Consider the following 17,956-nt stretch of genomic DNA (forward strand, 5'->3'; position numbering starts at 1 on the left):
ATTGACTTAATCTTCTCCATCAACGGCCTGACGAGGCAATTACAGTATTATCCCTTCTTCACAGGTAAGGAGATGGAGGCACAGAGAGTTAATGTGATACAGCTTAGAGGTGGAGAAAGGCAGCGGCTTTGAGAATATAAGGCAGGAGCCAAAGAAGGCTGCCTGGCCAAAGTGACTTAGCGCTGTGGTGCCAAGAAAGGGGAGGAGGTGGCCATCAGTGCCACTGTGATGCAGGGGAGGCTCCGGTGGAGTCCGGTCCCTGTGTGGACCATTCCCCAGCCTGCTTTAGAGCTCTTGTCATCCATATTTTTAAGTACCTTGAGGACGACATTGCAGACTTTCCTCGTGACCTTGTATGTGTGCAGGTGCCTATGCAGGTTGTGAGCGTTAAGTAAATCCAAGTTGATCTTTGGTGACTGTGTTCTGTTCCACCTCCTGCTTCCTGCCTTTTATCACGTGTCCAGAGTGGCTGAGTGTAGCCTCAGAATAGATACGGGGAAGTGGGAGAGTGAGTGTCTGGGTCAGGTAGGATGCCTTGACGCTTGAAACACTTTCTATAATCTAATACAAATCGTTTGATCCAGAGCTCTTCTGTTTGAAATCAGTCTCTTTCTTTCTTTCTCTTTTAGCACATTATAGAAGAATTGTCTCTACGTGCCTAGTCTGATGCTTTCCTGTAACTGGGCTCAGAAAATTAATTTCACTGGCTCCGCTGGGCATTACCACTAAAGTAGTGACACATTTCAGAAGACTCACTTACTAATTGTTAAATAAACTGAGTTAACCCTCTGGGGTGGATGCACTCGTTGTACCTTAAACTTAAAACTCAGGACCCCTCACCGGCTCAGGTCCCTCCCTCAAGGTCTTTGGAGGGATCCAGTGGTGGTTTTGTAAAATTTGAGAAGATATTTGTATCCTTTGCTTTTCTCCCCAGAAGTGGTGGGAGTGCTGACTTCACAGCTCTCTATCAGTGTTCCTGTGGCAGTACCTGACTAGGAAAGGCTGTTCTCAGCATTTGTTTCCTCTTTCATAAACAAGTAAAATACTAAATAACAGGAAATCAAATGCCAGAATTGAAGAATACTCTCTCAGATGGCCAAATCGAATCTTCAAGAGTATTTTCACTTTCCAGATCACAAAATATAAATATAATTAACCCGAGGGTTCAGGCTTTGTTTTAAAATACATTACGCGCGCGTGTGTGTGTTTGTGTGAGTCGTGCTTTGGCATCAGGCTTTTTTTGAGGAAATAACACCTGAAAACAAAGCTAAAAACATGGTCAAATCTGAGGGAAATGTCCCCAGGGAAAGACCATTGGCAAATTCATGACTCAGAGTCTGGTTTAGACTTCTATATTAAGCCATTTGTTGTTTAAAGAGTCATCCGTTGTGTAGCAGAGAGATTAAATGATCTGAGTAGAGAAATAGAGCGGCAAATTCCACACTGCTTCTGAAATTCACATGTATTATTTTTTGACAGGCTTTCAGGATTGAATGACCATCAGATTTACTTTAAAGAAATGGTTTGGAAGTATTTGCAGATTAATTCTAGGAAGCTTTTATTTACCATACCAGTTTGGTCTGCTCTTCTATAAAATTAGTCCAAACTCGATATTTGTTGCATTGTTTCTCAGTGTGTGGTGTGCATGTTTTTTGTTTTATCTTACTTTTTCTTCCAATTTTATTGAGGTATAATTGAAATACAGCGCTGTATAAGTTTAAGGTGTACAACATAATGATTTGACTTACATGCATCACGAAATGATTATCACTATAAGTTTAGTGAACATCCATCATCTCATATAGATACAAAATTCAAGAAATAGAAGGAATTTTTTTGTGAGAAGAATTCTTGGGATTTACGCTCTTAACAACTTCATATGTAACATAGAATGGTGCTAATTATATTTATCATTGTACATGACATCCTTAGTCCTTGTTTATCTTCTAAGTGGAAGTTTGTATCTTTTGACTCCTTCATCTGGTTTCCCCTCCCCTGAACCCCCACCTCTGGTGACCACAGATCTGATCTCTTTTAATATGAATTTGTTTGTTTGTTTTGAAGATGGCCTACAACACTATGTTAGTTCTTGTTACATAATATTTAGTATTTGTGTACATTTCAAAATTATCACCATGATAAACCTAGTTATGATGTGTCACCATGCAAAGATACTACATATTTATTGACTCTATTCCCCACACTGTACATTTCATACCCATGACTCATTTATTCTGCAACTGGAAGTTTGTGTCTCTTTATTTCCCTAACGTATTTCTTTCTCCCCCTCACCCCCCTTACCTCTGGAGTTTGCATTCCCTGATGATTAGTGATGTGGAGCATCTTTTTATGTGCCTGTTGGGTATCTGTATGTCTTCTTTGGAAAAATGTCTTTACAGATCTTTGGCCCATTTTTTAATTGGGTTGTTTGTTTTCTTGATACTGAGTTGTGTGAGTTCTTTGTCTATTTTAACATTAACTCCTTATCACACATGTCATTTGCAAATATCTTCTCCCATTCAGTAGGTGGCCCTTTTGTTTTGCTGATAGTTTTCTTTGCTGTGCAAAAGCTTTTTAGTTTGAAGTAGTCCCATTTATTTTTGCTTTTGCTTTCCTTGCCTGAGGGTGCATATCCTAAAAACTACTATTAAGACTGATGTAAAAGAGAATACTGCCTATGTTTTCTTCTAGAAGTTTTGTGGTTTCAGGTCTTACATTTAAGTCTTTAATCCAATTTGAATTTATTGTTGTGCATGGTGTGAGAGAGTAGTCCAGTTGGATTCTTTTGCACGTAACTGTTCAGTTTTCCCAACACAGTTTATTGAAGAGGATAACTTCCCCATGTTGTATATCCTTGCCTGCTTTGTCAAAGATTAATTGCCCAATGGCATTTTTCACAGAACTAGAACAAATAATTATAAAATATGTATGGAAACACAAAGACCTCACATAGCCAAAACGATCTTGAGAAAGAACAAAGTTAGAGGAATCATGCTCCCTGATTTCAAACTATATTACAGAGCTACAGTCATTAAAACAGCACGGCACTGGCACAAAAACAGACACATACATGATCCACAGAACAGCATAGAGTCCAGAAATGAACCCACACTTATATGGCAATTACTCTGCACAAACATTTAAAAATTTTAAGAGTTATGTATTTTAAAATTCTTTTATGTGTGGACTCAATGGCAAGTGATACTGGTTTTCCATTTATAGCAATGATATAAAACACTTTAGAATGAATTGATGGAAGTTAAGAGAGTATGTCTGTTTAAAGAGAATAGTAACACATGGTGCTGCATGTAGTGGCAGAAGTTGAGCAAGTTGATGATGACTAATTGAAGTTTGGGAGACATTGGCTTATTGGTAAATAATAGATACTATACTAGTTTGTAGTACTGTAATTTTAATTATTGTTAAATAAAACTCATAGCTATTGGTAATATATATATTAGAATGTTGGCTCTTTAAGAGTCTTTTATTAAAAGTTAAGAGTTATTTTGGTGCTTGGTACCTGGCATCAAAGTTAATTAAGCAGGAAAAAAATCACTTTAATTGACTGACTCCTAGTTAGTTAAAAGTGAGAACATATATGTCAAATGCTATTCTATTGAGAAGATTTATAGGGTTTCCTGGCAAAGAGTAGGACAGTTTTATAAGAGCAGTACAGATACCCACTATTTCAGGGATAAACTGGCGTGATAAACCAAGCACTATACAGAAAACTTTTGTTAAGTTTTATCAATCAAAAGTTGGAGACGATTCTTCCGGTTTGGGTTTATATGTGCTAATATCTAGTGAGAAGAGTAGGCAGCGTGTTATTTTTTTCCTGAGAAGCAGAAAAGGAAAATCAGGGTATTTAAATGGTGCTTTTAAATTAATTTTATTCAGAAAATATTTTTAGAAGTATTAGTATATCTGGTGGCAAATTTATGAGTATTAATTAAATGTAGATTTTATTTTTAAGACGAATACACATTTAATATTTTATAACTGATTTAGTTATGAAATCCATTAAAAACAAATTAATACACATTAAAAAAACAAATTAATGCATGTTAGTACAAAACACAAGAAACATGGAGATAGTATAAAATATAAAGTAGAAAGTCCTCCTTCCTCCTTCTGATCCTCCCCCAGCCCTATTCCTCAGACACAACTACTGTTAACGGTTTAAAGTCACTTAATTTTGAAAGTCAAATGTAACATTACTATATACAAAATAAATTAACAAGGACCTACTGTATAGCCCAAGGAACTATATTCAATTTCTTGTAATAACATATAATAGAAAAGAATCTGAAAAGAAAAAAAAAATATATGTATACGTATAACTGAATCACTTTGCTGGACACCTGAAACCAACATTGTAAATCAACTGCACTTCAATAAAAATTTTTTAAAAAAAGCAAAGAAATCTCCCCTCCCCTCCAAAAAGTCAAGGGTAACGGCACTTAGGAATTGGGAGAGTAGGAATCTCCCCCCCCCCCACCCCAGTTCTGCTTCCGTTGTCTGCATCTCTGCTTTCAAGCAGATGTGCTGTATGGAATTACTGTGGGCTTTGCAGTCAGATCTGTGTTCGCATTCTAACTTTGTCACAGAGCTGCAATGCGAGTTTGGGAAGCTCCTGATCTTTCTGAGCTTTAGGTCCCTCAACAGCACGGGCTTAAAAGTTGTTTTCTTTGAGCTCTAATCAGACCTAGTTTGTCTCTCTGTCTGTCTTTCTCTTTTTTGAATAGGAGACATATCTGAGAAGATCGGGTATAAGAATCCATGACATTTCTTCTCCTGGAAAGCTGGAATTGGGTTATTTTCATGACCAGCATGCACGCATTCAGTAATGCACTCACTTATTAGAACACTTCATCTCTCTCCCGAGTACCTATTGTCAGGTTGTAAAAGGACATTGCATTTACCTGCCCCTGGCATCTTGCTGGAATTTAGATGGCCTCTGTTGGGTTTCACTTTGCACTTATTAATAATTTAGCACTGGGATAAAAATAAAAACAAAGACTCTCATCTTACAGTGTGAGAACATGGGTCATGTGTGCTAAGTCATGCGGGTAAGATGAGTAGCAAAACCCAGTGGGGTAACCAGTCTAGAGAAGTCTTTCCTGTGGGCTGTTGCCTCCCTCCTGCAGAATGACTGCCTCAGAATTAAAGGGAATTAATGTAATTGCTCCGGAGGAGGGAAATGTATTTTTGCTTTCCAAAGAGGGTTGTATAAGCTTTAATTATCTAATCCAAACACAGGAGCTTGCTGCAAGCAGCTTTCGCTTTTAACAGGAGTAGTCAATTTTCAAATATTGCTGCATCCTTAGGCTTGAAAACTCACTGTATTATAACCAACTCTGTTCAGTGTATTATGTAACCTACCCACTAGGGAACAACGAAGTCCTGTTTTAATATTGGTGACTGAAAACGGTCTTTAAAGCTCGGGTTGGTTTAAATGGATTTTTGCAATTATTTGAGCTGCAACTCGAGATGTGGTTCTCTGTGGAATCTGTGTCTCATGTCTCGATCTTTCTTTTGCTGTGGTTTCATTTTCTGGGCTGTTTTTGTTTCATATTCAATTCACTTTGTTTGATGTGTGCTTTATCAGACCTTCATGTTTACTTGTCAAAAGAATATGGAGCTTTCTTCTTAAAGTTAGAAGTATTTTTTCTGTATTTATATTAGTTTTCTTTCTTTAGAGGGTTGAGATGTTTTCTAGTCCTGAAATTATTAATAATTAAATCCATGTAATATTGCCAGTGGAACAGCTTACAGAAACTTTGTAAGCAGAAGAGGAAAACCCTACTTTTTAAGAAGTGGACTCGGCCATTCTTGTTGAAATGTTGGGACATATTAATGACATATAATGTCATTAATTCTAGGTAGAAAGGATTTTAGGGATTGAATTTGAATCATACTGTAAAGGAAAAGGATCAGTGCTCTTGTTTGAGAATTAAAACATTCAACTGCACTTAGGATAAAACCAAACTCTCCTCCTGGTTGCCTTGCTCTTCGCAGTCAGACCACGGCCTGGCTTTCCCTTCCCGCCCTGCCCTTCCTGCCCTGCCCTTCCTGCCCTGCCCCGGCCACACTGTCTTCCTCTGCGGGACTCGCCACGCTCTCGCCCCCAGCAGGGACCCCAGCCCCTCTTGTTCCCCCTTTTCCTTAGCCATTCCTGTGCTCTCCTCCTGCACACCTCACCCTCCGTGGCTCCCAGAGACCCCTCCCTGACGACTTTACTTCAGGGTATTGAGTAAGTCTATTCTCTTTCCAGGACTCTGTTTATTTCCTTTTCAGCACTTATCTCAGATTGGATTTATTTTTGTTAATTATTTTTTTGCCCGACAAGAATGTGAATTCTACTGAGAGAGGTGCCAGTACCTGATATAGCTCCTGGCGTGGATTATTTAGTCAGAATGACTAAACAGAAGTCGTTTACTGGTTTTAAGAGCTCTTTTTTGTTTGTTCTTGGTTGAAGAGTAGTTTACTGTGCTGCACCAGAGAGATGTAACTATTCTTGATGTTAAGAGCCAAGCCAACATGTTTTCTAATGCTCTTATCTGTATGCATTTCCCTCCATTTCGTTGTGATTTTATTGATTGTTTAAGAAAGCAACGTGAGCTGTCCTCAGAGCAGACGGAGAACTCGGTAGACCTCCCAAGGGGTCTTGTGCTCTGAGATGTCTCAGAATTTATCAGGAACTGAATTACCTCACAGTGGGTCTTCTGTGAAGGACAGGCAGGCTTGTGTTGGTCTTTGGTGAACACACAGTTCAGTAATGGAGGTACAATTGTTCTGCTCCCAGAAGGGAAAACCCTGCCATTGTATGTGTTCAATGTGCTTTGTAAACAGCCCCAGACGGCCCCTTTATGGATCTGCCCTCTGTCTTAAAGCTTCTGCTCATCCTTAAAAGCCAAAGGTTACCGTTTAGCTTCAAGCTGAAAAGGAAATTTTGGCAGCTTGCTTGCTGTCTGAAGATCAACATTATCACCATGACAGCTGTCACTTTCAAAGTGCAAGAAGTGAAATGCAGATTTGGTGAGTAATTATATTAGTTTTGTGTCATTCTTTGGTGGTGTTCTAAGTGTTGCTATTTATTTGTCTTAGGTGATCTATTTAAAGAAGACTCCAGAAGAAGCCTACAGAGCACTCCTGTCCGGCTCAGATGCCCCCTATCTTCCATTCAGGTATAACCGCTTGTGAGACATGGGCCATCGCACTGGGCCACACAGCTCGCTCCTTTAGAGTTGGATTATTGTGTTTTTTAATTGTCCTTAGACTGTGACCATGGTGTTTTATGGAATGAAATGAGATGGTAATTTTTATTATTCATTTTTATAGAGACAACCCCTCCTGCCCTCACCCATATAGTAAGAATAAAATAGCTTTTCCTTTTTAGAAATTAATTTTTTCCTTGAATCCTTTCTATATCTTGACAGTTGAAGTACAAAGAGTGCCTGATGTACGACCTAATAACCATGTGGAGGTTTGCTAGATCTCAGTACTCTACATTGTTGATTCATCCATTCATTCTTTCATTTTGTGAGCATTGATTGAGCTCTCACCAAATGTTGGGGGCTGGAAATATAGAATAAGACCCTCAGAGTACCTTCCCAGAAGTATATATTTAGTGGGGACCCTACATTCTCCGTTTAGCAGACAAATGTAGCTTCCATCCTAAGGAAGGCTCTCTCATTACAGTGTTGGAAAAGAATATTTTGTAAGTATCACCTGAAGAAGGTGTTTTAAAAATTTCAAGTAAACTTGAGATTGTTTAAAAAGTAGAAGAGAGCATACATCAAAGTTCCCACGACAGTCATCTCTGAGAATTGTGAATGATTCTGATATTTCTGCCCTTTTGCTTATTTGTGTGTCCAAGTCTACAAGCATACAGATTGCTTGTTACTGTTACTAGTGTCATAATTACCAACAATAATGAAAGAGAGGAGCAGGAAAGATTGAGGAGCTTGTCTGTGGTAGGTAATTAATTTGTTACCTGAGAACTAGAATTTTTGAGTAATTAATAAGATCAGAATGGAAGAAAAGACAGTAAGAAAATTATTAAAATGTAACATAGAATTAAATTATAATTTTCATAATTGTAGCCAGTTTTTCCAAATTTTTAAATTTTAAATATTTGGAAATATAAATAGATTAACATGGTTCCAATATTTTTAAAATATATGAGAAGGTTTACAGTGAAAACTCTCTCCCACCCTTGATTCTTATCTGTCTGGTCCTTTCCAGGTAACTACTGGTACTGGTTTATTCTGTATCCTTCTTAGAGTTTTTTTTATGCACATATAAGCAAATAAAGATATGCATACTTATTGGTCCTTTTTTTTATCACAAAATATAACATACTGCATGTACTGTTCTGCATCTTGACTTTTCTCCACTTAGTTCATTTTGGATGTATCTTTTCACATCAGTACATAGAGAGCTTCCTTCCTTGTTCTGCCTGATTGCTGTATAGTGTACACAGGAATGCATTTAGCCACTCTCTTATAGGTAGACATTTAAGTCATTTTCTACCTTTTTAATTCACATGATCTCGAATGTATTTTAGAAGAAAGAAACTGAGACAATATTCTGGAGAAAATTATAATATTCTTGTTAGACATAAAGAGTTTTGGTAATTTACCTGAAAAAAAGTGCTTAACACAAACATCAGGAATTTTCCCCTTTAGCTTAGGCACCTATTTCCTACTACAGTTTGCCCTTGAATGCAGCTCTAAGTTGTATCTGTCTGATAACTCAGATACCAAGAGTTGTGTTTACATTAAACTGCATTTCTAAATCCAAACTCTCCATAAATCATACATTTGAAACAGAAAATACCACAAAGTGTACATTTAAAATTTAGTGAAAAGTTTAATTGAAAAAAATACTACTAGTTTTCTGGAATTTGACTAAATAAACTTAATTTTTTTCCTAATGCTGAGATGAGACATGAGTGATTTTAGTGTACAGCCCAGGCCGACCAAGGCCAACGCAGTATCATCAAGAAGCATCTTCTTGCTTTTCATCATCTATCGGCCATCATCACCTTAGCCTTCCTTTGGAACCTGGAGACTATCGTCCACTAAGTTTTCCACCCCATTTGTTGTTAAATTACACTTTTATCTTCATTGTCTAGCTTAAAAAAAAAAAATTCCACTTCTGTATTAACATGTTTATTTAAAAAATAGGAAGCCTCCAAGAAACTTCCATTTAACTGTAATTGTTTTATTGTTTAAAAAAATTTAAAAAAATGAAGACAATTTTGAAGGCTTGTTGGTACCAAGTGTGGTTGGTACCTTTATATTCCCTCTTTACTGAAATGCTCATGTTCCCATTTGTGCTGTATTGTTTTAGTGGCTAATAAAAGGGGTTTTAAGGTTTTAAATAATGCTGTTCTTCAAGATTTGTTGATTTAACAAATGTTTATCTGAGCAGTCTCTTCTGTAATGCCTCAACTCATTTTTCTAGAGATACTTGGCAGGTCCTGTGCTGATAATATTCTGTTACGTTTTGTGTATTACATTTTGTTCTTGCCCCATTACATTTGCTACACACACCGTGAAAACAAGTGTCATGTATTGTAGTTAATTGTTTGCATGGCTGACTCCCCACTAAATATGGCTGACTCTCCTCCTGAAGGCGGGGATTGGGCTCTTTTCTTACCAGTGTGCCAGGGAATACATGCGTTAATCCATTTATTGCTTTTTCTGTGCCAGCCACTGTGATAGTCTTATGGATCTAAAGATGATTAGGACAACCATGCTCCAGGGAGCTCTGTGTATAGTTTGTAACTGTGTAGGTGTGTAAAACAATTACAGTGTCTCATTAGAGTTAAGAGATAGGTGGTATGAGGAAGGAAGCTTAACGCTTAAACTGGGGATGGGAGATGTTAGGGGTAGGTCCCATGAATGCCTTTCACGTTAGGGTGAAGAATGGAGAACAGCAATCCAGGTGCTGGGTTTAGGTGCTTTAATTTTTTATTTGTATGGCATAGGTTGTCTTTTGTAATGATAGGTTAGGGAGGATACTATATGATATGTTTGCAGGGTAAGTATATCATTATAACCAAAAGGATTATATGATTGAGTTTTTCTGTTTGGATTTATCTTAAAAATTTTATTTTTAAAAATTATTTATTTATTTACTTTATTGAAGTACAGTCAGTTACAATGTGTCAATGTCTGGTGTACAGCACAATGTCCCAGTCTTGTGTATACATACATATATTCATTTTCATATTCTATCTTAAAACTTTTAAATTATAGTTTTCTATTAACCTGGTTAAAAATTATCTAAATATAAAGCAAATTGAAGAAAAAAGATTTGGGTAGCTTTACTACTTATCTTTTTTCTTTCAATTTTAATGAGATATAATTGACATACAACACTGTATAAATTTAAGGTGTACAGCATAATAACTTGACATTTATATGTTGTGAAATTATCACCACAATAAGGTTAGTTAACATCTATCACCTCATCTAGTTACAAAATTTTTTTCTTATAATGAAAACTTCCAGGATCTATTTCCTTAGCAACTTAAAACATGCCATACAGTAGTGTTAACTGTAATCATCATGTACCTTACATCCCCAGTACTTAACTTACCTTATAGCTGGAGTTTTGTACCTTTTAACTCCTTTCCCCCAACCCCCCCACCTCCCACTCCCATTTACTGCCTATCCTTGGTTACACTAAATGTAATAGACCTTGGAGACAGTTGAATTCCTGGCTTGGTGACACTCAAGGAGTGTTTGTTGTGATGTTACTGTTTGCAGGTCAGTTTTAGGGTGTTCCATTCAATTATAAAGTTGTTGTGTTGGAAACTGTACTTTTCATTTGTACTAAGGATAGCCAGTGTGTTTATCAGGAGTGACTTCAGCCGAAAACTAGAGGAAAATGGTACTTTTCACCTATCTTAATTCTTCGAGTCCACCCATCTTTAGTGTTGGCGTGGCAGTGTGCCTTCAAGGGAGCAAGCAAGGGGTCAGAGTCACAGAGCTGGAACTGGCCAGCCTGGTGTGATTCTTCTCAGGTTTTCTTCCTTTCAGTGTACCACCAAATTTATAGTCTATACTGTTGGCCAGTCATTCTGCAAAGTCATATTAATGGCAGCCTGTTTAATGTCCCACAAGACCACCATCCCTTGGTGGAATTTCTAGATTATTTTCTTGGCAGTCAATGGCAGTGGTTTTCAAATCTGGATTTTTGGGTGTTTATAAAACAGTGTGAAAAATTCCTTACATCTCACAGAAGAAGTAACCCATCTAAACTGTACAACTCTTCTTTTAAATCTATTTTGTGCTTTTAAATTCAGTGTACATTTACTTCTTTGTTTATTGGTCCATATGTATTACTTTGGTAAGTTGTTTTTAGTATTGATGATTCATAAATCTGCTAAAACCCAATTTTTCTATGATATATAAAATTAAATGAGGAATAAAACTATATGGACAATAAATAATATCCCAGGGTCCAGTTTCAAAGACAAATATAGAGAGCATGACATGAAAAATGATGACTCGGTGCTTAGGTGAAGTTGAGGTAGGGTCCTGAGCTGACATCCAATGGAATAAAGCTGGTTGAATGTTGCATGTCCTATCACCAGTTGTTAGTTTAGTGGGGTTTTTTTTCTTTTCCTTTTTTGGGTAGTTCTCTTCCTGGATAGATCCAGGAACATGTTCTAATGTGGCTATTTTATTTTAGCTTGGAGAAGAGACCTATAGGTCAGTTTTTCCCAAAGTTATGTTGATTCTCATACTTGGTTTAAAGAAGTCTGGGAAGCTTTAAAAAATATTGATGCCTGGGTTCTACACCAAGAAATTCTGATATAATTGGCTTGGGGTGAAGTCTGGGTCTTGGGATTTTAAAAAACTACCTACATGATTCTGATATGCTGCCAAGGTTGTGAACTACTGAGGTCTACTACCCTGGCAAAAAAAAAAAAAAAAAAGATTTAATGGTCAAGTAAATTTAGATTTACAAAACACATTTCCATGTTAAAGATTCTGAATGATTCTAAGTAGTAAACTAATCTGTTTAACTTTAACTCAGAATTTTCTGCAATACTTCATCCTGAATGCCTCCCCATTCCCCCCCAGTTTCTACTGACATGGAGCAGAACTAGCTTTCCGAAACACTTTTAAGGCACATTTCCTGATCCACACCTGTATGGAATAAAACAGATCTCTTGGGATTAGAATAACACACTGCCATTTGTGGAACTGTTTTTGTGCTGTTTCCTGAGAGTCTTGGAAAGAGATGGCTTATCAAATAATGGTGTTTTATCTAATAGGACCAGAAGTAGCAAGTTTTCTCTTCAAGCAGGCTCGAGTCCAGAAACCTTCCTTAACAGAGGACCACAAACCTCCCACTGGCAATCCTTTAATGTCATTTGCCATTTAAAGGAACCCGTACTGTTTGTGTTCAGGGATGGGTTTGTTTTGTGTGGGGGATGACCCCTAGTGATAGCCCTGTTGCTGAGTCTTAATGTGGCTGAGTCTTTATGGGAAATCTCATCTGGGCATGCCAGAACTTGCAGGTCTCTTAACAAAGGCTCAGAAGGGTCAACCACTTAGAACTTGGCATTAGGCTGCCTGCCTTCTTCTAAAGCAATGTAAACATGTGCTGGTAGATGTTAGATGCAGTTATAAAATATATCTCTTTACATAAATGTTAAGCCATATGTTTGTTACCAAACTTAAATATGAAACTGTGATTTTTGTCAAAGTTTATTTAGCAATTAACGTCATACTTCAAAGGGAAGATTCTCTTTACCATGTTTTTATCCTGAGTGTCAAAAATATAGAAAACAAAATTTATTTTACTCTCTGTTAAGGCTTTCCTTTCATTCTCAACTTTTCTTTATGATGACTACCTCTGCTTCTCAGTGTTGATCTTTAGGGTCATTTCTACCTCCATGGATCTTTAATAAACCTTTGCTTTTGATGCTTGATACAATGGGAAAGAATCTGCATTGGTTTTGAATAGTGAGGATGGGCCAATTTCCTGAGTCTTGAAAATAAAGGAGATAGATGGTTTATCCAGTCCAAACTCTTGGATCTATTCTCAACAGCTGGGGTATACTGAGTAACTTGGACCACCCTGAAAAGCAGACTCTATCAAGTTTTCTTGTTAAAGTGGTAAATAAGCACCACTATACAGAATCTAAGGACAGAAACAACTGTCAAGTTCTCTATGACCCACTAAATACACATGAGAAAGTAAGTTATGGGCCCAGCACACTTCTGCTGAGCCACTCTGCTAAGACAAGGAAGTGAGTTGTATCTTTTTTTTTCCTTTTTTTAAGAATATGGCAGTGCTTCAGTGGTTTGAGTTGTGAAAACTGGCTCAGACTCCTTTTTTTTTGGTTATTCCTGTTTTTATAGTTTCAGATCAGTGTACTAAACTTTCTGTAGAAGAGTAAGTGCCAAATTTTTTTGTACTCTACATAGTACTTTTCCAGTAGCCAGCCTTAGTTAATAAATGTGCTTTGGAATAAGTTTGCAGTCATTTACATTAACAAACATAATTATTTTCTTGAATGCCTCATATATGAAGCTCTTATTTTCAATACTGGAGTCAAAGACAGTTTACTATTATTTTTATCTTTAAAGCAAAATTAGCATGGGGAGCACTCAGGGGTTGATACAGAGCCCAGAGAACAGCCCCTGGTCTGCTTTTCTGGTGCCTGTTCTTGCTAGTTCTAGACAGATGCTATTCTGCTGCTTTATATGTGACCTTTTCAGCTATGACTTAGAAACGAATTTTCACATATCTCTGTTTCTTTTGATGAGCAAAATGATTAGTGAATAGCTTTATGTTAAATCTGAAAAGCAGGAGATTCTGCGTCCCGTTTTTTGTTAGATACTGGTCGTGCTGAGTTTTTGGCTCTTCCCTGTGAAGCCGTTCGATTTTGCTCTTTCATGAATGGGAGATAATTTTGTTCTTCCCACTGATTCTTATCAAATGTATTTTTGGAGGTCTAGGTAATATAAACAATTGACTCTTTCTTTTCCCTGGAGCTTGAGTGTATATTTTGTCGATGAGTTCAGAGACTGGAAGCCAGGTGTACTTTGGATAATTGTGTAAAGTATTGTGGGATATTGTCTAATTCCCAGGTATCTGTACAAATTAGTCCAAGGCTGAACTGTCTAGTACAGTAACTACTAGCTCCATGTGCTGTTGAACATTTGAAATTTGTTTAGTCCAAACTGAAGTATACTATGAGATTGAAATACACATTGGATTTCAAAGATTTATTTTGAAAAAAACTATCTTGTTTGTAATTGTGTTGGTTATATGTGAAAATGATAATATAGTATTTCAGATTTATTAGATTAAACAAAATATTAAAATTTAATATCATTTATTTCTTTTTACTTTATTTTAATATGATTATAAAAAATTAAAATTACATATGTGGCTCTCTTTTGTGACTTGTGTTTTATTTCCCATTAGAAAGCAATGGTCTAGATTGCACTTTTGTTATTGTATGGAGTTAATGATTAAAGACTGTTTTATATAATTCTTACTTTGAAATTGCAGTAGTTCCCAGCTACTAGAGTTGTTCAGGCATATGTTGAGTGGTCTCCTGGCAATGATCATTTATTCATTCACTCATTCATTCTATAGCCACAGCACAGTAATGAGCCCAACACTGTGCTAGACTCTGGGCATACAACACAAAGGACACATTCCCTGACCTTAGGAGGTTCACGATTTTGTGCTGGTTGTATAGATGGGATTCAGTTCAGTGCTTGGAAGGGTGCTTAGATGACCTTTGACATCCTTTCTAACCCATTGCTCTGCAGATATTTGCATACTCCTAACTCCGTGCCATCTGGAGAATTTACAAAGCATCCTGGAATCAAGATGTGTGGATTATTTGCTCGTCCACCTGATATAGATCTTTTTTATTCTCTAATGTAGTCCGTGCATTGTAAACACTGTAACTTCATTTTTTCTTCATTTCAAACAATGTCATTACCGGAAATGCTTTCTTGCTGTTTTGTGTGAATATGTTCTTTCATCTCTGTTTTCATCTCCTTGTTATTAGCATTTACAAGGTTGCTTCATTCTGAGTGATTTCTTAGATTTGTAGGTTGCCAGGAGTGGTGTGTTGTAAGCTGGCTCTGTAAATAAAGAGCACTTGCTGATTTCTGTGATGTAAATATTCCCACCCATGCTGATTTGGGATCTCAAAACTTTTGAATGTCTAACAATTGACTCTTGAGAGTCTTTCTACAAAGACTAGGACAATATAAATCAGTTTGTGGATGGTGATTCTAGTTTTCTTTAATCTTTCTTCTACTGCTTCTCTGTAAAATAAGTGCAAAAGTATAAAAATAAAAAAATCCCAATTGCTTCATCTATTAAAATATTCATACATTTAGGTTTTTATTCAACAAATATTTACTGGCTGCCAGTGGTTTTTATAACTACTTGATAACAGCTTTATGGTTCAGTTGACTGTTATGCCAGAAGTCACATTTAGAAGGACCAAGTTGCCGCGATGGATAGAATTTAGATGGTCAAGCATGCGGTTGAGCTAAATCTGCATTTGGATGTCTCTAGACAGCGGTTGGCTGTAACATTAGTCTTCTGCCTGTATTGGTGGTTAGAGACACATGATTTATTCTTTAGCGGAGGTGAATGATTAGAAACCCCTGGGTCTTTGGGGGTATTACCTTATGTCCTGAACGAAGAGCAGCCTTGTGTTCACCTGTTTGAGAGAGTAATGCAGTACATGATAAAACTATCACGATAGATCAGGACGAGAGCTCTAGTTTTCCCAGGCAGCACAGGAGGGGCAGACTTTGCCCTCAGTTGATGTCTGTGGGATTTCAGTGGTCCTTTGTGAGGCAGGTGGAAAAATGCATGTCCTCTTATTCAACTCAGTAACTATTTGACTCAATAAATATAAATGAATGCATGGATGAATGAAAGAGCAAAGCAGGAGTTAAGTAAACAATTAGGAACCATAACTGCAATAAAAACTGTGAGAGTATAAAACTTTGTAGCACATTGGGATAGTGTTTTAACTCCTAAAAGCTCTGTGCAGCCTCTCTAAAGTGTCTGGGTTAAAATAAAAGTGTGTTTAATACCACTTGACAAAGGAAAACCACTTTGAATGTTACTGCCTTTAGCTTTATTCAATTACTACTCTTTGGCAAAGAGAACAGAAGGAGACGACCTTAAATGGAGAGAAGGGATTTGGGGTTAGTGCAAGAAAGCTTTTCTTGCTGCTGAGGACCGAGGTGTTAGGCTGTTGAGCTAACAGAGGTGGCCATAGGATGCTATTGAACATTTTCTTGGGATGATCTGCTAAGTTCCTTTACTTAATGTAAACATTTATTCGCAGGCATTTATTGACTACCTACTTCATGCTGGGCCCTATATTAGGTACTAAGGAGACAATGGGGAGTAAACGACATAGAGAATCTGTCTCCTTCAGGATGACTTTAGAGAGAGAGGCAGAGAGTCAAATAAGCACATCAGGATACAATGTCAAACTGTAGTTGAGTCCAGTGGAGAAAAAAAGGTGGGGACCTGTCTAGCCAGGGTGGGGTTGGCAGTTTGTCCCCCAAGACAAGTGGTCTTTGAGCTGGGAGCGGAAGAGCGGGTAGGTTGACCCAGGCCCAGGTGATCCGAGAAATTGTGATAGAGGAACAGAGGTTCTGTGGTGTGAGCAGAGTGCCCCCCTGAGGAGCTCAGGGAGGGGCATGTGATGGGCACAGAGGGTGAGGGAGCAGGGAGGGAGGAGGAGGCTAGAGGGGCGGGCAGGGCCGGATACCACAGGCCTTGTATCCCTGATAGGATTTGGGCCTTCCCTTGAGAGAGCTGTGGGAAGTCAGTGAAAGGTTACAGTGTAAGGGTGCCTGGATCAGACTTGCCTTTTAAAGGCAGCGCTCTGGCTGCAGTGAAGAAAACTGATTAGAAAGGCTAGATGTGGGATGTGGGAATGCGGATGTGGGAAGGCTCTTGTAGTCTGTGAGAGAGGTACCACCTGGGAGGCAGAGGACCTGGGGAGAAGTCACTTCTCCGAGGGGCTTTTTTTTTTTAACACCTTTATTGTGGTGTGGTTCCTGTACAGTAAACCACACATATTTCAAATGTACAGTTTGATGGATTTTGATAGATATACACCAATGAAACTACCACGGCAATCGAGATAGCTAACGTGTCCATCACTCCCCAAAGGATGCGAATGCCAGATTCTCAGTTTACCCCTTCCCACCCCTTTTACTCCCTGGAAACCATAACTTTGTTCTTTATGTCTGTGAGTCTGTTTCTGTTTTGTGAATAAGTTCATTTGTGTCCTTTTTTTTAGATTCCACATATAATCAAGACGTTTACGAGGGTAAGCAGTGGGGCGTAGTGACAGATCAGATAAGGAGAATGAGAGAGACAGGGACTTCCGGATTCTAGCTTGAGTGATTGTGGAAGCTGTGTCTTCTACTGAGTTAGGAAGGGCGAGAGGACCAGATTATTATTGTTGTTGTTTTGGGGTGGGTGGCATATTTAAGAGTTTCTTCTGACACAGTGAGTTTGAGAGGCCTTAAGACACCCAGTTGGAAATGTCACGTATGTGGTTGGCTGTACGGCTTTGGAGTTCTAAGGAGTTTGTGCTGGAGAGAGAAATTTGAGGGCCATGGGCAGATAGATGGTGATTTACGTAGATGAGATTGCATAGGGCAGTGGTTCTCAAAATGTCCCTCCTAGCAGAACATTGATACCACCTGGAAACTTGTTAGAAATGCAGGTTCTCAGGCCCTGCCCCAGACCTACTTAATCAGAAACTCAGGTGGGGCCCGGTGTTCTGTGTTTTAAGGGACTGTCCTGGCAATGCTGATGCACACTGAAGTCTGAGAACCTTGCTCTAGGGAGAGAAGATGGAGGGGGAAGAGTCAAGAATCTGGAATTGAACCTTGGGGAACTCTCACTTTTAAAA

The 17,956-nt window shown here is 38.0% G+C and overlaps 1 protein-coding gene across 4 annotated transcripts in view; it reads left to right on the forward strand.

Moving 5' to 3' along the window:
• CDC14A (cell division cycle 14A) overlaps positions 1-17,956 on the forward strand; it is a 141,638-nt gene that overhangs the window by 46,838 nt on the left and 76,844 nt on the right. For all 4 annotated transcript variants that reach the window (XM_074370046.1, XM_045513257.2, XM_074370047.1 and 1 more), the window contains one exon: positions 7,108-7,187. In XM_074370046.1, the coding sequence (XP_074226147.1) occupies positions 7,108-7,187 (80 nt within the window). The remainder of the gene's footprint in view (positions 1-7,107; positions 7,188-17,956) is intronic.

The sequence above is a fragment of the Camelus bactrianus genome, chromosome 9 (genome assembly GCF_048773025.1).
Source record: "Camelus bactrianus isolate YW-2024 breed Bactrian camel chromosome 9, ASM4877302v1, whole genome shotgun sequence".
NCBI lineage: Eukaryota > Metazoa > Chordata > Mammalia > Artiodactyla > Camelidae > Camelus > Camelus bactrianus.